This window comes from Bicyclus anynana, chromosome 5 (assembly GCF_947172395.1).
Source record: "Bicyclus anynana chromosome 5, ilBicAnyn1.1, whole genome shotgun sequence".
Classification (NCBI taxonomy): Eukaryota; Metazoa; Arthropoda; class Insecta; order Lepidoptera; family Nymphalidae; genus Bicyclus; species Bicyclus anynana.
This window is the reverse complement of record NC_069087.1, coordinates 9,208,826-9,231,829: the sequence shown is the minus strand read 5'-3', so window position 1 is coordinate 9,231,829 and position 23,004 is coordinate 9,208,826. Positions and strand designations below refer to the sequence as shown.

Below are 23,004 nucleotides of genomic sequence, written 5' to 3'. Positions count from 1 at the left end.
AATTTATAGTCAACTCAATGTTAGTTGTGGTCAACAACGAAAACACATAATACCTAAATATCGTTTACAATGTCGAATTGTGTGTTCAGGAAGTGTAAAACTATATATACATAAATATACATATAATAGAATTAAAGACAAATGTGTGCGCTCAGTGTTGTAGCCTATTATTCGGATCACTTCTAGCGGTGATTTTGTAGGACGTAACCTATCTTTAGTATAAAATTATCATTGCAAAAACATCCATGAGGCTGGCAATAAAGATAATATTTAGGAACCTTTAAAGCTAAATAGTCTGTGTATAGCAGTGTTATTTTCCATATTAATAAAATTTCAACTTTTTATAGTTTTGCAAGTCTAGTCAAAAAGATGCAGAATGCATGACGAAAATTATAAACTTATAAAAATATATTTAAATCATACCCAATAGATTAGATACCATGGTGTCCCGTATCTTTCAATAATAGAAATTCTTCTAAGTATCCACAAAATTTAATTAATGATTAATTCTCGATACCACGACGTTGTACCATGTGTGTGTCATACGCAAGCCACGATAACAATTAGAGGGGATTAATATAAAGAAAAGTTTTGTGCACTGATTTATTATATATTATCAAATAAATTATCAATATTCTAAGGTTTAAGCAAGTAGGTATACCTATTTTATTTAATGCTTATTGGTATCAACAAAAGATAAATGCCTCCGTCGTAAAGATATAAAGGAAACATAACGGAATGTATCCTTTATAACTATAACTACGTAAAATTCAATTAACATATTTTGATTTCGCGGATCTACTTCATATATTAATACATATAGGTATATCATTACAAAGATACGTTTTTATTAAGGAAAATGGGTCCAAGAATATATTGGCATTGACTTTAATATGGAACTATGGAGTCGTCTGTATATTTTTTATCCTACTCGTATGGTAAGCGGAAAAATGATCACCCATTTTGCATACGATAAGCTAATCTATGAATGGAAATATTTAGAAAAATCTGGCTTATCAATAATACGCGTGGCGTTAATGGGGGCGTATGTCGCAGATACGGTGTTGTTCGTGGGACATTCCTAGATGACTCACTAAGAGGTCCTTTCGTAGTCGTCCGTTTCGCGTTAACCGTTAAACATTCCTTTGGTCCGTACATCCGACGAAAATAAATAGTTATTCAAATAAGTGTCGGTGTCACCAAGTGACGGTGTTGGTTCAGCGGCGATTGTGTTAAAGTGATCAGTATAGTGATCTCTGGTTGCCGTCACAACAGTGAGAGACGCGCTCCGGTGCACAGCGCATGCGCCTTTTACTGGCGCACTACCGTTTTCCGTTCCTTTTTCAAAATCGAGCCCTAAACATAAAGTGATCTCTTAACACCAAAGTACCTCAAGTGCGCAGTAAATCTTGTTTCCTAAACTAGTTTTTTTTTAAGTGAAAGGACCAGTCTCGACCGTCTTCGCCGTGTTTATGTAAGTTAGTGGAATTGTACCTACATAGGTAGGTAAATGTAACAAATCGATTTTCTACTGATAATCCGAAAACCGTGCATTCATTGAATAGTATTTCCTACTGGATTTAGTAGCTTGATAACATAAATAAACAACTTTTATCTAAACTGCGAAGGTAACGTGTTCACCTGAACAGTAGCATAGTATTTCAAACATCGGTTTTTATTTTATCGTACATTTGTTCGTATTTTAAATTCAAGGTCCTTAAAATGATGAACCTGCGTTATTTTAATTGGATATTAGTTGGGTATGTACATTGTACATATTACGAGTATATTATCTTACTACTATTATAAACGCGAAAGTTTGTATGGATGTTCGGATGTTTGTTACTCTTTAACGCCGCTACTACTGAAGTTATTTGACTGAAATTCGGAATGGAAATAGATTTTACTCTGGATTAACACATAGGCTACTTTTTGTCACGAAAAAATCCATGATTCCCAAGGGATTTGTAAAAAACTAAATTCCAAGCGGACAAAGTCGCGGGCGTCCGCTAGTGTTCATTTATTTCTGTAAAGGTTTTTTTCTGTACTGTTATGTATTCTGTGATGGAACCTTTATTTTTTTTGTGCAAAGTTTCTTATCATTGTTTATAAGCTAAGAAATGTTTACGTTTTTATCGCGAATTTGCAAGAGCATTGCGGCTTTCAAAACTTAGCGTGATTCGTACTTGACCCACTTGCACTTCAATGTAACTCTGAAGTACTTAATCGTATCGCATCAATTTAATCCTTAGACTTTATGACTATTGATAAAAAATATAATTAAAGTAAACTCAGTTACCTAACAATAACATTTATATATGTTTATTGCTCTGAAGAAGAGTATTTAGAAAAAAATCAAGTTCCTGTTCCTGTAGTTTGATGATAAGAATGTCTCTGAAGAAATACCTATTTCTACACGTAAACGTTTAATTAGTTTTCCATTTATCTTATTAAGGAAAAATATTTGGTTTGTATTAATTATAAATAACGTACACCTGCAACGTCCTTTTATATCTGTATCTATTCTTGATTAATTTTATACATTTATCCAAGTAATTGTCAAAATTGTATTAAAATAGGTATAGTCCTGGTTTGGAGTCCTGGTATAGCATTATTAGGTATAGTATTGAGCTTTTCTATCTACCAAGAAACTACTACTTAGTAAAAATTTTCAGCTCGGAGTTGGGTTGGTGGTGTTACACACACATGTCTCGTAAAGTACTTTAAACCGTCGGTTCTGATTATCTCCTGACAGTGATCGCCACTGAACTAAACATTACCACTCGCCCGCCATCCCGCATTGGTGCAACAGTGAGTTTAAGCTCCATGTTAGGAAATTAGATACATCTCCTATTCTGATGAGAGTTCTTATCCTGTATTAATAATAGCCTGATAATTATGATGTTATAATTTACTTTGATTTATACTAAGTTAGTAGTAGTAGTGATACGGTCTTCGTGACAGAGCTAACTTATGGTAGCCAGTGAAATTTAGGGTCCCAGATTGACAGGCGCAAAAGTATTATGCACTTAGATGTATCTTTAGTATATCGCATACATAAATGTAAGGTACACAATATAATATAAAGGATGTGTTCCAATCGTAACGATCCCTCCCCGGGGTGTTCTCTGATAGTAATTCTGGAGTGATCTTAAGACCTGATGTACCCATGTGGAAAACCATAACCTTATAAGGAAGTAGTTTTCCTCTTAACATCAGATGGGCCATACGTTTGATCTTTCAACTATTATCAATAATAAAAAGAAGACTTTTTTAACACGTATAAATTAGCTTCACTTGTAACTATACTCGAAATTTACTTAGATGACTTTTTAACACAACAATAATGGCCGACTATGAATCAAAGACAATCAGTAGGGTTGAGAAGTTAACGGCGGGCATCGGAACGATATCAAGTAGGTATCGTTATAACTGAAATACCTAAACTAAAACATCCGTTACTATACAACGTTATCTTAAAAGGGAACGTATACTAACGTTTGTCGGTTGTGTGCATTTTAAGAAATTAAATATCACGTGTCACAAACGGTGAACGGTGCACGGTTTATGCCTATGGGTACGCGTGGTTAAGAAATGGGGTAATCTTTTTTTATTATTATTATAAATATACTTAAACAATACACATCACTATCTAGCCCCAAAGTAAGCATACAGAGTAGCTTGTGTTATGGGTGCTAAGATAGTTGATATTATAGTATTAATATACAATTATATACTACATATAAATACTTATTTACACTCATGTTCATCACACAAATATTTTCCAGTTGTGGGAATCGAACCCACAGCCGTGGATGCAAAAAGCAGGGTCACTACCCACTGCGTCACGCGGCCGTCTCTTTCTTTAATCTTTTGGGGACGTACTAACGTCCAAGATTTGCTTATACTTCAAAAAAGTGTGCACGTATCCACGTACATACTGGGTGTAAGGGACATGATACCGAAAACTGCGTGAAGAGGTTAAATTTAGTTTCCACAACGATATTTTAAATAACAATTACGTGGGAAATGAGAAAATTCAGATTTTGAAAATTTTGAGCACGCAATGTACAGCGAACAATGCGATAACAACGCTCCGCAATCTACTGTGTACGTACGAGTAGGTACGTACGCATCGACAGCAAATCGGCTGGCTACACTTACCTATCTAATACCTATTTTTTATACTTTACAAGTTTTTAACTAGGTACAGGTAATTAACTTAACTTACTTCAGGTTGTTTCTCGTTTACGAGACGTTCTGTCGTCATAGTAGGTACAATATTCATGAGTACTGAATTGATTTGATCTAAGCATTTCAAGACTTCTCAGTCAACACACACAAACACACACAATACAAACGACACAATTGTATGAGTATTCGTTACAGAAAATCACTACTATAACATAACATAACATTATAACATAACATAGAACATACACAAAGGTTTTTGAATTTTGGTTTGTTTGTCAACAGACCGCCGAACACGAACTAAAGAAAAAATAGCGTAGCGTCTAGCGAAAGGACCTAAAGTTTCAATATTTTGAAAATACCTATTAACCACGCCACGCAGCTTAGGTTAGAGAGAGATAGCAATTATTTTCCTCGGCACCGGCGGCGGTCAGCAATACAACGTCGCGCAGTTTGTTTGTGACTTTGTATAGATAGATACCTATTAGTCGTGACCTGCCTATTTGACCTCTTGGAAAACAGCTGATCGCGCGCATTTTGCAAATTAAATTTACATTGCTAGTTTTTGTTAAAATCTTGATTTGACGATTTTTATTAAAAATCGTATTGAGATAATGTTATCCATACCAGTGTTTGAATAATGCTACTATTCGTAAGATATCTTTTACGCTATAGAATAACGTGAGCATATGTATTGTATAACATTTTTATTAAAAAACTATTTTTTAAAATAAAATGATTATAAAATATTTCATTTTCCCATCTTTAAACTAACAACATATCAATTATTAAAGAATCATTCATTATCATTTATCGATAAGTTAACGCTCGATGTTATTTACCCATCCTTGCTTTTCAATCTAGCGTTACGAAATGTCAAATTGCCGTAATCGTAGTTAAGCTGTGCAAATTAATCTCGTTGTGATTTTGTTTTTCAGAAAATAAATGTGAATAAATCGTAAATTCGGTGTAGTTTTTGGTGTAATTCGTACTGTACGCGTATAATAAAGGATTTAGACACTTTGTTCTTTAGAAATAACGTATAACGTAAGTGAAATATGTGATTTTAGTGACAAGACGGGTTTGTTTTGGTGATTAGACTTCTAAGAAAATTTTCGGTATATGTATGTAATACAAAAATCTTGGATTCTTAATTTGACCTACTTGCCGGTCTTTGATTAGGATGAAATTTGCACACGCTCTGAGTTCTGATGACAATACATGACTAGCCAAGGAACACCATTACAAATCCAATATGGCGGCCTCCTCAAGATGGCGGTCTGGCTGTTTAAAATCCACCCCCATGATATGGATATCAAATGGAACGGTTTGCTGTAAGGAAATCGAAAAAATGGTCACGTGACATAAATCCAATATGGCTGACAGGCTATTTCAAATGCATCCTCATGATATGGGTATCAAATGAAAAGGTTTGCTGTCAGGAATACGAAAAAATTCTAATTTTAATTTTAGTGCTTGCTAAAAGCAAGTTAGTTTTTTAAACTAAGATATATAAATTATTATTTATAGAAGGAAAAATAAGCAGGCGATCTGATTTTACAAAGCATTCACCTATCAGTCTGTGTCAGTTTAAAATTAACTCTAAGAGAACCACGATCCTATGCACTTGCTCTTCAAGACACGTACGTTGCACTCATTTCATTTAGCAGATACTCGTATCTACATACGAGTACGTGACATAGGCACTCTTAGATATATGAATAGTTTACCTTTTATAAACGGAAAATCGTGTCAAAACTGTAGTTTCTATCACTGGCAGACCGAAGTACATAGGAATTATCTTCATCATGCGATAGATAGCCAACCTATTGTATTGCATTAATTACTAGCCTATTGTATTAATTACTAGCAAACGCCCGTTTGACACGTGGTATTTAATTTCTTAAAATGCACACAACTGTAAAGTTGGAGGTCCAAGGCCTGGACCGGATTCGAACCCACACCCTCCGGACTCGGAGGCAGAGGTCATATCCACTGGGCTATCACGGTTCATCATTATTATAGTAATATAATATTATTATAATTAGTAAGTGGGTGCCTAGTAGGAAACTGCTGCAACTTAGAAACCATTCCACAGAAAACATAGGAGTTACCAATCTATATTCTTTATTGCATAAATGCATATTTATCGAACGAATACCTACATTGGCAATAAAGAGTTCTTTGACGTTTACTGTACCTACGCCTGTGTCATTTACCTACGCTGTTGAACAATTCAGCTAACAAGAAATTGAAATTATTGATACCGATTGATAATAGAAATTGTAATCGGCAATGATAATCTAGATATCTTTAGATTATTTCAAATCAAATCAATATTAATTAATCATAAAACAAAAAGCATTATATAAATGGTCGTATGATACATACTTATCTTTAAGTATTGTGCAAATTAAACGAACAAATCAGTATTTATGGCTTGTGAACAAAAATCCCATCTGCATCAGCGCAATCAATAGATTCCCTTTTTGATGCAGCCGGATAAGAAATAACAATAAAATATTTATCTTCAATATCTACTGATTTATTTATCAATACAAATCATTTACAAAAAGAAATTTAAAAATTAACTTTGGCCGTCTGTACGTCGATGTGTCAATGGCCCTACTCAGAAACTGTTGGAGGCAACGGGGTATTAATCGAAATTTTTCTGATAAGGCATACTAGGCTATAATAGATAGATAGTGTTATCTAAATGTAGGTATAAAGGTAACAACATTTTCTGGTACGTAACAAATTGTAAAAAAAAAGAAAATTCCCTTACTAAAATAATTTTAGGTCAGGTGTCGAAAATTAATCGACTTGAAAATAATAAGGAGGTTTTTAATTGGAAGCCTTTTATCTGCCCCAGATATTCATTTTATCATTTTATATTGTTTAAAGGGTACTTCCAGACTTCCAGATTGGTCTCAAAGAATTTTCGCAAAAATCGTTTAGTATACTTAGTAAATAAAAATAACTGAAGAAGAAAGAATCGAATCTTTTCGTTTTTCAGTCTTTTTCATTGGTGCTTACGTCAATCATTAGGTATCTGATGATAAAGCCGAATGGTAGGGAAGAAACTTTGTACTCTATAGATACTAATATAAGCAAAGATTTTTAGGAATAACTAGTTCTAATTGAAAAAATCTTGTGTTGTACATTCTCCAATACAAGTTCGTAATGTTACCGCAGGATATGCAGTGCTATTTTACATATATGAAGTGTACGCCCCTATTTGCGACACTTTTGGAGGGTTGTCTAATAAACAGAGAATTGTACGCACGTGTATATAGCTTAGTGAATTTAGAAATAAGTTAAGAATAAATAATCTTACCGAGTCTGTGGACTTCATAATATCTATACCTCATCAATACCCACCATTACCATATATTGATCACTGAATTTATATAAATAATGCTATACCTTGTTTAATCATGCAAATGTCAATCGATAAGTTGTAGCTACTAGTCGAAAATACTGGTAGTCCTTATGACGATAACGTAATCTTTGTTAAAAATCTAATTGTACCTTTATCTGAAAATCTTAATTGCCACATTTAATTTCATTTCTCAGAAATATTATGGTAGGTAGGTATTTACCTAATTTTAAGTGCATATTTTGCATCAATCGTACTTTGTTCAGTATCTTTGATAAAGTTTTGATCCTTCGTGATTATGTTTCTGTCCTGTTTAGCACTTATGTACATTCGAGACAATTAGATGATAGAATGAATCGTCTATTCATTCAAAACATTCAGATCCGAAACTCTTGCTAACTTTGACACATTAATCAACTAATTACATAGGTAGATGATTACTTTTAATTTCAATTAATTTATTAGATACCTACTAATAACTAATTGGAAATATTAAACTATCCGAAAATTCTACGGAATATACTATTACGAGTAATTAAATACCGTATGGGCCTAAATAGGTCATAGAGTTAAACGTCATTTATTACTTATTGCTGATTATCACAAATGATAAATAAATTTAAATACATCTAATAAGGTATTTAATGCTATTTTTTACAATACACGACAGATTAGATTTTGATTTTTTCCTTTGTAAAGACACTTTTAAATAGACAATTATAATTATAAGTTTCGTTATACTCAAATGAAATGGAAGGTATTCTGAGATTGTATAGCGCATTTTTAAATATAATAATATAATTTTAAATATACACTCCTGCAATATACACACCTATACACTCTGTTCTTGAAGGCATGATATTTAAGATTACGAATGTGATACACAGGATAACAAAACAAGGCACGGACGAAGCATGAAGCGAATTCATAAATTATCCATTCGTCAACTGACCCGAGCTGAAAATCAAACCCATATTTTAAGTAACGCTACACAACTTCTTATGGACCGTGGGCTTGCGCAGCCAGACATACCACATTTTAGGAAGGACGAAAATTTGTCAGGCTAGGATACCACCATACAATCACAATAGTTTAGAAACGGTCATCGTGATACAGGGACCTCTTGAAGATCTGCAGAGCCGCTACACGTAGAAGAAAAAGGTCCAGACCCTCAACCCGGTTCAATCAACCAATCAATCTTTTATTTGCAAAATGTGGTGAGGTTGACAATATACTAATATTTTGACAAAAATATTAAAAAACAATTACCTACTTAATAGGTAGGTGGTTGAGTTACCCGTCCAGATATAAAACGTTTTTTTGAAGTTTTCCACTATATGAAATAATAAACCATGTCTCCAGCTGCCAGGTTCGTGGCAATCCTTCTAAAAATACCGTTAAGTAATGATTTTTTCAAGATAACTTAATAGGTCTCTGGCGATGGCCACGGAGCTAGCGATCTGGGATCTAGGAATATGCTTCCTCATGATATCCAATAGAAAATACCTAAACCTTAGACAATTAAGATTCTAGCACCTTGAAACCCGCTTCCTTCTAAAGTCCGTGATTGACTCCCGTACCGCACACACCAACGGTAGAAACACAGAACATAGAAAAAATTAACGCTTTATAATTTTGTGGGTACATAGACTGACGAACTTTTCTTTCTTACGCTATATATCTGGCTATCGCAGGCCTTCGGTCGTATACGATCTGTATTTTGTATATGTACAGTATATAACTGTATCAGAGGAATTGACAAACATAATATCGAGATCAGATTCATCTATCCTCTAGAGACAGATACTCGTCGCGGATTTACCTACCTATATTATCCTTGTTCTTTTATTTTATCTCAATAAAGACTTACTCTAATTTTGTGTTTCAGATATTGTATGGCCAATCAAGTATCAGAATCAAAAGGATCTGCTGTTAAACGAGTAATAAGCTAAAAAACATGGGTGCAATAGACGAGAATAACGCTTTATTCAAGGAAGGTACGTCTTTAGTTTGTTTTGTACGGCTTACGAGTACACTATTGCGTTTTAGAATGTACACGAGCGAAACTTAATGGCTTAAGGTATTATCTACCAGTTTTATCTTTTGTAATGTGGACAGAGATTGTTATTTTATCTGGCGTACTGTCATTTTATATATAGAATATTTGCCATATCTCTTTAATGTGACCAATATTCCCATTATCCTCCAACTGGTTGGAAAAGACTCTTAGGAATGGTACGACAATAGTCTAGAGGGCGGGGATCAACCCACGACGGCAGGGCCTACCGCCGTATGATGATTGATTAAGTGTGAAAGCAAAAATTAGTAAAATTTAATCCACAATCTCTCTTAATTGGGTGCTACCTAGAAAAATACATAAAAACTGCTAAAGAGATTTTCGGGTTTTGCCGCTCGTCTATTGGGTCCCGCAACTAACTTTGATCCAAGCTACGCCATTGCACGACCGACGACGGTAATGAATCCGACTTCTTTACCACAGTATACATATTCTGCCTTTACCGTTGAGCTATTGAGGCTTCTCTAAGGGGTCATCTAGTTTATACACTCGAAAGTTTTAGAAAGTTTACAAATACAAAATGCATTAAGAGCTCATATGAAAAATACTGATAAAAGTGAAACACCGACGTTTTATCGGCTTCATAATTATGATACTTACTTTCTTAATCAAAGTTCCGACTCGATTTATTTACGTTATTGAATATACCTAATATCGGGGTAAGGGTAGATGATTGGATAGAACAATGAAGTGTACCAAGGGATACTATGAGTTGTGACTCATCCATCATCATTTAGAATTTTAGACCATTGATTCCCAAAGTGGTACAGATTGACACCTAGGGGTTACAGGAAACTCCACGGGGTTTTATCTACGTCGACGTGACATAAAAATAGGGGTCCAATAAATTTATCCGGCTTCATAATGATTTCACACCGAATAATAAAATAAGTAAGAATTGATTGCATGTTGCTTCTTTGTGCTGTGTTGGATGAAATAACATTTTTCATTGGACAGCTTTAATATTTGACATCCACTCACAGCACAATCAATTAAATAATGATTAATTCTCACTTTTTTTTTGAAAATTCGATTCGAGGTTAAAACTCAGTCGCAACATAGACATATCGAAATATATTCCATCGATAGATCTAATGTTCACTTCTTTTGTCAAGAGGTAGACATCTAGTTGCGGGCTATGAAAAAGAAAACTTTGGGAACCTCAGACTTAGTACCTAAAGTTCGTTTCAGTTGACAGTTCTTTTGCTCTTGAAAGTTGGCCGCGTTTCGCGACAGTACGTACCTATTAAGGATGTCATAAGGCAACTGTCACCGTACCCATGCTATCTGAAAAACACTATAGTCGTTGTAACTGACTAAATCCCCTTTGTTCAATATCCATTTCATGATTATCACTGAATACTTTTTTGTTTTTGTAGAAATGTCCGAGTCAACAGCAGAGCCGGGCGTGTCCATGATCGCGGAAGAGGTTCCGTCTCTCACGGTGGCTACAATTCTCGGGGTCACAGTTGTTATTGTTATCACCATTATCGTGGTCTTCGTTTTAGGAGTACTCATTGATTGGCGGCAGCAGTAAGTTTGTCACATTTTACATAGATCTGACAGACAGACAGCCAAAAAAAAAAAAAACAAAAAGAAATGTTTTTCTTCACTATCGATTGTATAATGTCCTCCATTTTTTTTAATATCTTCAACTAGCTTACGTCACGCGATTTCATTCGCGTGGTTCCCGTTCCCGTAGGAATACGGGGATAATATATGTAATGTACCATAAAAATCAAAATATTTAAACCTAGTCATCATCCCCATTCTGTACTTTTATACTTATAATAACAGCTCTAATTCTGTAAATTGAAGATATATACTAATATTATAAAGCTGAAGAGTTTGTTTGTTTGTTTGTTTGGTTGAAGGCGCTAATCTCAGGAACTACTGGTCCGATTTGAAAAATTCTTCCAGTGTTAGATAGCCCATTTATCGGGGAAGGCTATCTATTATCCCCGTATTCTTCTTTTATTTACTAAATAAAACCACGATGGTCTATTTACACAGGCTCTCAGTCTAAGGTCTCGTCATAAATTATAAACTACTAAATATTTTTGTTTTACATACTACTATAATGATATGAGATAATTAAAGAGTCTCAAAGTTCATAGTCAATAGGTACTTACATAGTATCCTAATCCAATTTGATCCAAGTGAGATTCGAACCAAAGATATCCTGTTAAGTAGAAATTAGAATACAGAACATACATAGAGAAGTTCATATCCGATAATTTTCGAAAATTGACGTTGATACATGATTGAGTGACTATTTAAATAGACTTATCAGATGATGATAAATACGCAGGTTACCTACCTATGTATTTCTATAAATCGTTTTTTATACAGGTACGCAATATTTTGCGTAGGTATACCTACCTACTAAACCAGCAGTCTTTACTCTGCTACGCTAATTCACTATCTTTGACCTATGCTAGTTGACATAAATAAACGAAATTGAGATTCCGTATAAGAAATATCATCCAGTGCCTATTGGTGGATTATCTTAATAGTAGGTAGATGACATTTTGTCAACTGATTTCATGCTTATTTCAATAGGTTGATAATAAAGAACAATAGGCTAGCAGAAGACGTAGCATTAAATGATGATGCAATACCTAATCATATAAAAATAGTGTGTTTGCATTTGCAACAATCTTCATCGATTCATTGTACTTTCTTTTATTATTATTTAAAAATAACTTTAGCTCAAACTTTTTTCTGTCTGTCTGAAAAACCAGTGCCTAGTGTAATGGGAAATGATTTAGGTTGATGCATTTACTTTATTTACATCCAGCGGCTCGAGGCCGATGTTCTTAGAAGTCCATGCAAGAGGCCTATGTCTAGCAGTGAACGTCTATCGGCTGATAATGATGATGATGATGATTTACTTAGGATAATAATTATACAATTTTTATCACCTACTTTCAATTAATTAGTCTCGCTGTAAGGAAATATATCCTAAAGACTATGACAAATATTATAAAGAGGAAAGATTTGATGATTTGTTTGTTTGCATTACCTATATAACTATCTACTGGACCGATTTGAAAACTTCTTTCACCTATGAATAGCTACATTATCAACGAGTGATGAAGGCTATTTAATCCCCGTATTCCCACGTGAAATACACGGGGCATTATACCGATGTAATAAAGGGGTGTGGATTTTCATCCTCCTCCTAACAATTTAGCCTGCTTTCATCTTAGACTGCATCATCACTTACCATCAGGTGAGATTGTAGTCAAAGGCTTACTTGTAAAGAATAAATAAATATAATATTCTTTTTCTTTGTTTTTAGGCGACTCATGGACAAAAGGATAGGTGAAGTGAAACGAATGAAAATACACAAAAAGAAGACCACTGCAGCGAATTTGGATGTCGTGAGCATAGCAGACAATATGGAGGAACCTGGCATGAGTACTGCCCCCGCCGAATTTATAAAAAATTTGCCATAAATTATTTTTTCCCTATCGTGTCTCTTTCGGGTGGTAAATTATTAGGTGTCATGTTATGCTAGCTACTCACAATCCGATAAGCCCACATGCCGACAACGCTAACGGCTTGACGTCTGATCAACACACGATCAGTTTTATCGGTCGTCAAGGCGTTAGTGCTGTAGGCATGTGAGCTTACTTGATCGTCAGTGGCTGACATTATCGGCATTGCCTTTAATTGTTTCCAATTTGCGGTGAATAATTTAACGGTGAAATAACAATGAAACCTATATCTGAGTCTGATGGGCGTACGGATTTACTTATGTACCTAATACAGTAATACGAGTATCATACAGCATACTTGTACGTGAACTTAGAATGTTGTGCGATGCTCAAGTAGACATAGCACTCATCAGGTTGGTCATCTACATCCTGATTCCTGTCAATCGCTAAATATATTTCTTTACACATAACCGATCTAGCATTTCTGTCTGAAGCTGTTTGAAAAATATTGGTAAGTTGGTAGGTAGGTACTTAAATGTCGCTATGTAATAAATATATTTCTTACTTCTTGTGTCACCCTTTCTATCGGTTATAGGTAGTTTGTGATTACAATCAACCACTCATTTTCGAATAAATTGAAAATTAAGTAAATAAAATGTTGATGAAAGTTTTGTAATAAAACTACTTTTAAGGATAACGTTAAGCCTCAATTACAATGTTTAATGTAAAAGATAAGGCGACATCAAGAGGCCTTTAACACTGTTAAGTCATCGTTGTGTGTGTACACCGCCATGGCTTAATGTTTTCCATTCACATAACGTACGAACAGATACGTATAATATGAAGTGTATACCCATTGTCTTAATACAAAGCATACGCTGACGACTATTATGTATTCTGTGGCTAATTGTTTTGTAACTAAACATTTGATGTAGACTTACACAAAAGTGCCTTCGAGTATCTTAAATATACTGTCTAAAGATCTTTATAATTATGTATTTTACAACAATATTCGTTACCTATTATTATACCTATATTACTGTCAAAAGATGTTTATAATTATGAATTGTGGTATGTTACAATAATATTATGTGTTGTTATTGAATTTGGAGGCCATTGAATCAATGATTTTGTTTTCAGTTTCGCCAATTTCATGCGAAACCTAGCGAAGAAAACTGTTGATATTTTCATTTTACCAAAAATATTGATCTACTTTATTAGGAAAATTATTTACTAAGAATATTTCATAGGACCTAAAAAAATATTAAGAGTTTACCGTTTATCTATTTTATAAAGATGTAAACTTAATAAAGAATACTTAATAAAAATATGTATTTATGTATATTTTTACTGACTTTTCTTTATCTCGAAGCTTAGATTATTCTGAAATTGAAACTGTATACGAACTAGCGGAGGCCCTCGACTTCATCCGCGTGGAAATCAATACCTTCAACCCCTATTTCACCACTTTAGGGGCTAAATTTTAAAAATTTAATCGCAATATATTTTGTATATTTTTTATGATTTACAAACAATTTTTTAAAACTGTAACTATAAAAATGAAGGACTTTACATACAAACTTCCAACCCCTATTCAACCCCTTTCTATTTTTATTTTAAGGTCAAAAAGTATCCTATGTTTTGCTCCAAGGTCCCATTTATCATTATACCAAAATTAATCTAGATCGGTTCAGCCGTTTAGCCGTGAATAGGTAACAGACAGACAGACAGACTTACTTTTGCATTTTTAATATTAGTATAGATTTTTTTTTAATTTCTTTTTTTAATCTGACACAATTAAAGAAACTAAGAGTAAGAATAAGTATTCTATTGTATATCCTATACTTACTCTAAGGTAAAAAACTTGTAGGCCGGTATAGTTAATACACGAATTTATAAATTCTACGTATATGAGGTATGTATTTTTTAATATTATTCTATAAGTTTAATGGACATATGGATTGGTTTTTACAATTCACATACACTTCTCATCAAAGAAATGGTGGTCCCTGGGTCACCTGACGCATGTATCAATTTGTCAGGCACCATAATAATAAACCACTAGCTGACGCCGCGCGGTTTCACCCACGTGGTTGCCGTTCCCGTAGGAATACGGGGATAATATATATTGCCTATAGCCTTCCTCGATAAATGGGCTATCTAACACTGAAATAATTTTTTAAATAGGTCCAGTAGTTCCTGAGGTTAGCGCGTTCAACCAAACAAACTCTTCCTCTTAATAAATAAATAAATATACTTAAACAATACACATCACTATCTAGCCCCAAAGTAAGCATACAGAGTAGCTTGTGTTATGGGTACAATAATATTAATATAGATTTATAATAATATTAGGTTAGATTTATAATAATATTAGGTTAGATTTATAATTTTGTCCAATTTCTACTCTAGTTAAAAACCTTCAGTATGCCACTGTTAGCGTAACGTATAATAAGACTGTAATTACATTGATAAAATATCTCTTTAAGCAAGTTTCAATTTATTTTTTGTATGGCAGATTGCTAAATGTTTCATATAAAAAACTAATTGACACAGAATTGTTCCTCATTGAAGAAATACTGTGAACTAAGAGTCTACAATAGGCAGACTTTTTGGCCCTACCGGCAAAGGCGTACCGCCAAGCGATTTAGCGTTCCGGTACGATGTCGTTTAAACCGAAAGGGGTGTGGATTTCCATCGTCCTCCTAATAAATTAGCCCGCTACCATCTTATGTCAGCCACTGACGATCAAGTAATCTCACTGCCTGCAGCGCTAACGGCTTGACATCTGAAAATTGATCGTGTGTTGATCGCGATGTGCATGTGAGATTACTTGCTCGTCCGTGGCTGACATTAGATTGCATCATCACTTACCTACAGGTGAGATTGTAGTCAAGGGCTAAATTGTAAAGAAATAAAAAGAAACTTACCTACCTGGACCTCTGGGCCTACACTGGATAATTATTAATTACGTCAGATAAATAAGGAGTTTGGACTGTGAAAGCTTTGGGAGGTTTCAAAGGAAATCGTATAATCAAGCTGTATGTACCTTAAAATAAAAAAAAAACACGGAACCCTAAATAGGATCATTTTGTTCTCCGTCCGTCGGGCTATCTGTCAAGATCTCGTGGATACATGGAGGACGGAGGTATGGATTTGAAATAAAAACCATTTACTCACCTACCTTGAAGCTGTGTGTGAAAAATCAAACAATTCTCGTTTCAAATTTTGTCGCTGGGAAAATGCTATTACGCATTTTCGTTGGAGGCTGCGCAGGCGGAAGTGTGCAATTTACGTCCGGGTATATGCGACTCGCTGACTTATATGCTAGCCACTCACCATTCAGTAAACTCACATGAAACGATCCGATGTGCATGACATCATGCAGTTCGCTACCAACACAAGATCAGTTTTATCGGATGTCAAGCCTTTAGCAATGCAAGCATGTTGGCTTATCGGATGGTGAGTGGCTAGCATTATAAGCAGTTAGAATACTAAAATGTAGCGAAGACCTCTGCGCCCTATGAGTCCTCTAGTCCTACCTCTTATGGTAGCTAAGTAAGTAGTTAACTGCCTCGCTCATCCAACGGTAAACTATCTATAGCTAAGCTATGGGTAATGCTCATAGTCACGTGAGCTTACCATTACCATAGGCCATACCAGATCCTAGAGTGTCATATATGTCATCATATCTGGACATAGGCCTCTTGCATGGACCTCCAAGCATAACGGTCTCGAGCCGCCAGCATCCAGCGGTTTCCTGCGATCCGCTTGATGTCCTCGGTTCACCTAGTGGGTGGTCAACCAACACCGCGCTTTCCGGTTCGGAGTCGCTATTCCAGCACCTTGGGACCCCAATGTCCATCGGCTCTTCGAACTACGTGGCCTGCCCATTGCCACTTCAGCTTATCGACTCGCTGAGCTATGTCAGTGACTTTGGTTCGTCTGTGGACCTCCTCATTTCTGATTCGATCACGCAGTGAAACTCCAAGCATAGCTCGCTTCGAGCGCAGAGTTCTCAACAATAACTGGGTAGAGCGTTACATGAGCATTAGACATGATCTTCGTCTTGCTCATGTTCATTTCCTAGAGTGTGTATATATTAAGAAAAAATTTATTTATTTATATTAAGAAAAAATTGTGACTAGCCTAAACTGGTTTATCCTATCGGGCTTTAGGACAGATTAGTTTATACTTGGCTATACTAGTTAATCCTATAGTGTATAGGAAGAACTAGTTTAGCCCAGGCAAAACTAATTTGCCCTGAAATCGGGTCTGGCCAGTAACACATACATACAGTCAAACCGCATTGGAGCAGCGTAATAGGCCTAAGCGTCAAATCCCCTCTCCAATAAGAACGAAGGCTTGGCCATGTAATGGGTTATTAAATATATTTAACTAGGCTTATATTGATAAATACGTAATTACTGACCGTCATTAGCTAAAAGCATTTACCACACGAAACACTAATTAAGTACCTACATCATGTGAAAATCTTTTAACATGGTTCTTTTAATCTTGATTTTAAAAATTATATATTTTGTAGAAACATTACAGTTGGTAACAATAGGTACATAGATTATAGTGTTGTTATCTTTGCATGTATTATTATTTAAATAGGTATGTATAGGCCTCTAGTCGTTTCGCCTATGATTTCGTTGCATACATTTTCATATAGCGTGAAAATGACGAAAGAGTAGGGCGAACCGGGACCAGTCTTCAGCGCATTCCTCGAACTTCAAGTTGTCTAATCATGAATTTCCTAGTAAAGTCTAATTTTATGAAAAACATTGCAGTGTAATCAATCGTTCCGATGACGATCAATAAATTAATCATTGACGAGTGATAAGATTAATAATTATGAATTGATTTGGCGAACATTTTAATCAGTAGTGTCGTAAACTCCAAGGATACGGCAGTGTTCTTGTGGTGTTTTTTTTAAAGATATCACCACAGTTTCTGTTGGTTCCCTGTATTTAATTATGGATCTTGTTATAATTTAGTTGCTTCAAAATAAATTCAGAAAAAGACTTACGCTATGGGAAATTCGAAATCTAAAAAAGTTCAGAAGGAACCGGACAAGTTTTTCGAACGAGAAAGATGGAAAGAGCAGAAGAGGGAGGAAAAGAAAAAGAAGAACGTCAATCTCCAAAAGAGAGTTGCGGTGAAGGATCCACCTTTAGCTCCTTCAGCCATGTTATCAGCACCTACCCTGGGAGGGCCGGTGCCTGCGCCAGCTCATGTGCGGTCTTATGATGATGAAGCCTTAGACCTCATGCGGTACCAACTTAACAACGACAGTGACGCCTTTCTGTTGAACAACATCCTGTTATCCGTGCAGTTCTTCGAAAACTATGAAAGGTCTGTAATATGATTAGTAAGATTCCTTGAAAGATACAACGCACAGATTATAAACTTCTTGCAATCATTTATCATAGCTAATGTATGTGGCCGATAATAATACAATCAGTAATTAATTTTCAATTATTAGGGAGGAAATAATTTGATGCACTATCCATGCGTTATTATGCATTATTGCATGCAATATTATGTCGTAATTTAACAAAATAAACTAAATTGTATTACATTTTAGATAAAACGATAGCACCGATTACTTTTGTCAGCCGATTTATTACAGAAATTACGATTATATGCAATAATAGTTTTTAATTTTGATTTTTTTTTATTTTTCCTTTCTCAAAAAAGGCGAAGATATATTTTAAAAGAACTTTGTAAATTCATATAATGTTCAAAAATTGTAGCGTAGTTTGATATTATATTTTCCTATTGTTCTTCTATCTTCGTTTCCACTGTCAAATTTATTTTTTAACAATGAATATATAAAAAACACTGTTGAAAATTAATAAAACAATCAACCCTCCAGTCGCGGCGCTTTTGAGTACCCACGCTATTATTGGATCATTATTTTATTTTTAACTTTGGATAATGAAAAAGGAAATTTCGTTATTAAATTAATTTTCTTTCTGAAATTGATAAAGAACATGATCTTAGGCTTAGTTTACAAACACTTTTGGAACGTCCAGTTATGTCATGATTTAATGGTTATTATACATATAATATCTATTTTTAATTTGATCTTATTTTAACAGCCCACTACTGGGCCAGGTCTCCATCATTGTAAAAGATATAGACATAGAGCGTCGACCCACCTCGCTGCCTGCTGTAATGTGTATTGACGGGCTTATAGTAGGGATTTCAAATTCTCTAACAACCGCTATCAAATTAATGTTATTGATGAACCAACGGAACCGACGGCTTCTCAAGCTCTCCGAAATACGGAGATTATCATAAATGAGGTCCAAATTTTGATACGAGATATAATTTTATACTGAAATAACATAAAATTGAAGAAAGAAAAGCTCAGTATTACAAATCAACCCAGGATTCGAACCTTGGACATCGGAATTCAAAGCCAATTATGCTAACCACTGGAACAAGTAGGCAGTTTATTAAGACCGTAGTGGTATTAAGTAGACTTTATTTAATCCAGGGCTTAAAAAGAAAACGTTTCGACAATTATAATGACAGATAATTAAAACAATTAGCGGATATCATATTGAAATTAAGGTATTAATAATGATAATAGTTCAAGAAGATATTTTGCGCTGATATTGTTATCAAGCTTCGTTAGCGGCGATTTCTTTATGATTTAATAAATCACGTAAATCTATTTTGCACATTCGAGTGGGCAGAGTACATTTGCTGACGTCACAATCAATTGAAAATTGTCACTGATTATTTCGCACAGACCACTTCAAATAAGTATTCTACCTACTTGTAAATGTGAACATTTTTCTTTACTTTATAAAACAACTAAGTGCTCAAAAATGTATCTACAATCTATGTTTATTTATCTTAAATGTGTAATTAAATTTATTTTTCAGGGAGGTACATCAAATTAAAAATAATCCCATAAGCGAACGTCAACACACCATGGACGAGTCAATGGTACAACATCACAAGCATGTGTTTTTTGCGGATAGAATTCAAGAGTGTGTCCAAGATCACATAATCTACCAGAGACGGCCTGATAAGTCTGAACCCCTCATAGCACCACGTCTCTTTATAATTTACGATAATGTAGAAGCCAGCGAGCCTGGTGATACTTCTGACTACTGTGCAGTTCTCGATGCACCATTTTACAAACTTCGGATAGAAGATAGCAAGGAATCAGGTAATGTTAACGGTATATTGTTAAATTAACCAAAATATTGTTAAATTTAATAAAAAAAATATATACCAAAATCTTTGATGACTAACTAAAGATTTTTGTTTAAGGGTATGTAAAATTGAAGAAGTTAGAAATTTTAGAAAGCACGCTTCCCAAAGAAAATGAAGTCATACCAACTTTTAACTGTGACGATAGCGTATATACTGATTCAGAAAAAGAATCACATGCATCAGATGATCCACCATATTTAGACAAGGAAGACATCTTAAGTAAAAATCTGCAAAATAGGAATTCCCGTAATTTCAGTTCGGAAAGATTTGATGATACTGTTTTCGAAAGTGTAAATAATAAATGCAATGATTTTCCCAGTATCGAAACTTCATCATTTAATGTACGTGAAGAAAAAGAAGTCATCATTGGTGTAGATGGTAAAGAAAATCTTAATCATGATACAAAACCCAGAAAATCAATTTTAAAACAAGGAAGGCGCCACAGTGAAATCCTAAATAAACAGGTAGATGGTACTCAAAAAATCTTACAAACCAGTCACATATCGCTAGACAATATTACCGCTGAAGATACAGAAACGTCAGGATACCGATCAAATGCAAGCAGTCGTCAAACAGAAGCAAGTGAAACAGAATCTGATTATGGTTATGCAACTATTACTGAATCAACGACACCGAAGAAAGTAGAACTTAGCCTACAGACAAATCATACCACTACATCTGGAGTTTTACCAGACGAAAGTTGGGTAACAGTGAACGTTCGATCAGTTGACTGGAGTGATGACGAGGACGACGACATAAGTTCAAAAGTATCACTAAATAGAGATCTATACGAAAGTAATCATTATCTAAGTTCTATAACATTTATGAATGACTTCGTAGATAATTTCATACTACATTTGGGATCGGGATTGGGATTTCCTCAAGATACCGTAAAGAATTCTTTAACACAGGGAGCTAGTATTTATTGCAATGCTTTAAAGAACGGTTCGCATGCTAGTTATGAAGTTTTTCCAGCCCTCATAGCCGCTTGGCCAAACACCGCCAATCAATGGATTATAAGAGAAAGAAAAATAATACAAAATCCGAGAACAAACTTTAGTTATCAGTGGCCCACCAAATATATGGTGAGCAAAGCCATTGGCTTTGGTTGTCTATTAGTACCAGTAGGGTTTAGACCAAAAAGGGGCATTAACCCGGATCAAAGGTTACAATGGAAAGTTATGTTTCCAGCAGCAGAACGCTATTTAGAAAGTTGCTTGGCTCATTCTCATATGCGCTGTTATTTATTTGCCTTAGCTTTACACAAAACTTTTATGGAAAATGAAACTTCTAAAATAGGAATCGATGCTAGTCACATCAAAAATCATTTGTTTTGGCAATGTGAAGATAACTATGCTAGATGGCCGGAAGATCGATTAGGCGAGTCGCTAAGGTTGTTTTTGAGAAGGTTTTATATTCATTTCGGAAAGTCTCGGTTTCCAAATTACTTTATCGAAAGTTGCAATGAATTTAAATGTATTCCTAAGCCTCTGCTATTAAAATTACAAAGAAAATTAGCAGACATTCTAGAGACACCTGTTATGCATTTATTAAATGCTGTCAACAAATTGAAATATACAAAAAGAGATTTTTATCCAAAATTTAACGCTCTAAGACTATATGAAATTTTAACTTGCAAAAATCCATGGCGAATTTTAAACCCACAAATACCTGTTGTAGTATCTAACAATAATGAAAGTTCTGACAGTGATGATGATGACCGAATACATAATATATGGGACAAAGCAAAGGCTCATGATAAAAATTATCAATGGAAGAAAGAAAAATTGAAACAATTGAAAGTAAGGCGAGCTAATACAGCCAATAAAAAGCAAAGAAAATCTGGGAAAGTAGAAATCGAAATTAATAAAAATGTAAGTATTTCCCCCTTATTTCATTGGTGTCGATGTTTCGATGTCAAAAATTGGGTTAGTGAGATGTCTTAAATCTTAAATGATTCACGAGAGCTGCTTTGGTATTAAGTTTGAAGTTTTAGTAATAATTTAATTTTGTAAATTAATTAAGGTAATTACATTTTACAGATTATATTACCGGTGAAAATGGAAATAGAACGTCGGCGTTTGGTGCTAGAATTTTTCATACCACATTTCATAGCGATGGCACGTTCGAGTGAAAAGTTCGACGCTTTAAGACAAGCAGTAATTTATTTGGAGCAGGCTCAAAGATTGTGCTACCTTCTGCGAGAAGAACCCGCTGGAGAAGGCACTGCTAATGAGTATTTAGATGTCATTCGTGATAAGTTAAAAGATTGTCAACGTAAACTTGTGAATCAGGGAGGTTACAAATTACCACCGAGAGACAAAAGTAACATAGAACGGAATGTGCCGTCAAATTTGATCAAAAAACATCGGCCAAAATGTGAACACATTATAAATCAGGATTCTCCATCAGAAGGCGGTAGTTTAACACAGTTCACATTTGCAGATATCCATGTGGAAAATAATTTTATCCAGATCAATGGGACAGAGGAATCGAAATTGTAAAGCGATCTCTTTGAAAATTTTGTAAATATATTGTAAAGTTTCTTTTGGTTATTCGAGCAATAAGTTTGAATTTGATACTCGTATTGAAAATAATCGAAGTATCTGTTTCATATGCATGTATTTTCTTAATCAATCGTTTCGGAGCAATAATATAATAAATTGGAATCT

General features: G+C 34.6%; 2 protein-coding genes across 4 annotated transcripts; both read left to right on the top strand.

Moving 5' to 3' along the window:
- Positions 1-1,143: 1,143 nt before the first annotated feature.
- On the top strand, positions 1,144-14,434 carry LOC112051976 (uncharacterized). 3 transcript variants are annotated; one of them, XM_052881838.1, is made up of 4 exons: positions 1,144-1,478; positions 9,459-9,567; positions 11,027-11,180; positions 12,952-14,434. In XM_052881838.1, the coding sequence occupies exons 2-4, from the start codon at positions 9,528-9,530 to the stop codon at positions 13,106-13,108; spliced, it is 351 nt and encodes a 116-aa protein (XP_052737798.1). In that variant the 5' UTR covers positions 1,144-1,478; positions 9,459-9,527; the 3' UTR covers positions 13,109-14,434. The 3 variants fall into 3 exon arrangements, with proteins under 3 accessions (XP_052737798.1, XP_052737800.1, XP_023946617.2); XM_052881840.1 differs by having other exon boundaries at positions 1,144-1,502; XM_024090849.2 differs by having other exon boundaries at positions 1,149-1,474.
- A 3,296-nt stretch (positions 14,435-17,730) lies between these two features.
- LOC112051974 (uncharacterized) lies at positions 17,731-22,934 on the top strand. Its single transcript, XM_024090846.2, has 4 exons — positions 17,731-18,451; positions 19,996-20,285; positions 20,390-22,206; positions 22,375-22,934. The coding sequence occupies exons 1-4, from the start codon at positions 18,129-18,131 to the stop codon at positions 22,834-22,836; spliced, it is 2,892 nt and encodes a 963-aa protein (XP_023946614.2). The 5' UTR covers positions 17,731-18,128; the 3' UTR covers positions 22,837-22,934.
- Positions 22,935-23,004: the final 70 nt, after the last annotated feature.

Bases quoted from the DNA above. Each gene is read 5' to 3' on its own strand.
- LOC112051974 (XM_024090846.2), top strand. From the start codon at position 18,129: ATGGGAAATTCGAAATCTAAAAAAGTTCAGAAGGAACCGGACAAGTTT. The intron at 18,452-19,995 runs GTCTGTAATATG...TTTATTTTTCAG, and splicing joins TTCTTCGAAAACTATGAAAG to GGAGGTACATCAAATTAAAA. The intron at 22,207-22,374 runs GTAAGTATTTCC...TACATTTTACAG, and splicing joins AAATCGAAATTAATAAAAAT to ATTATATTACCGGTGAAAAT.
- LOC112051976 (XM_052881838.1), top strand. From the start codon at position 9,528: ATGGGTGCAATAGACGAGAATAACGCTTTATTCAAGGAAG. The intron at 9,568-11,026 runs GTACGTCTTTAG...TTGTTTTTGTAG, and splicing joins TAACGCTTTATTCAAGGAAG to AAATGTCCGAGTCAACAGCA. The intron at 11,181-12,951 runs GTAAGTTTGTCA...CTTTGTTTTTAG, and splicing joins CTCATTGATTGGCGGCAGCA to GCGACTCATGGACAAAAGGA.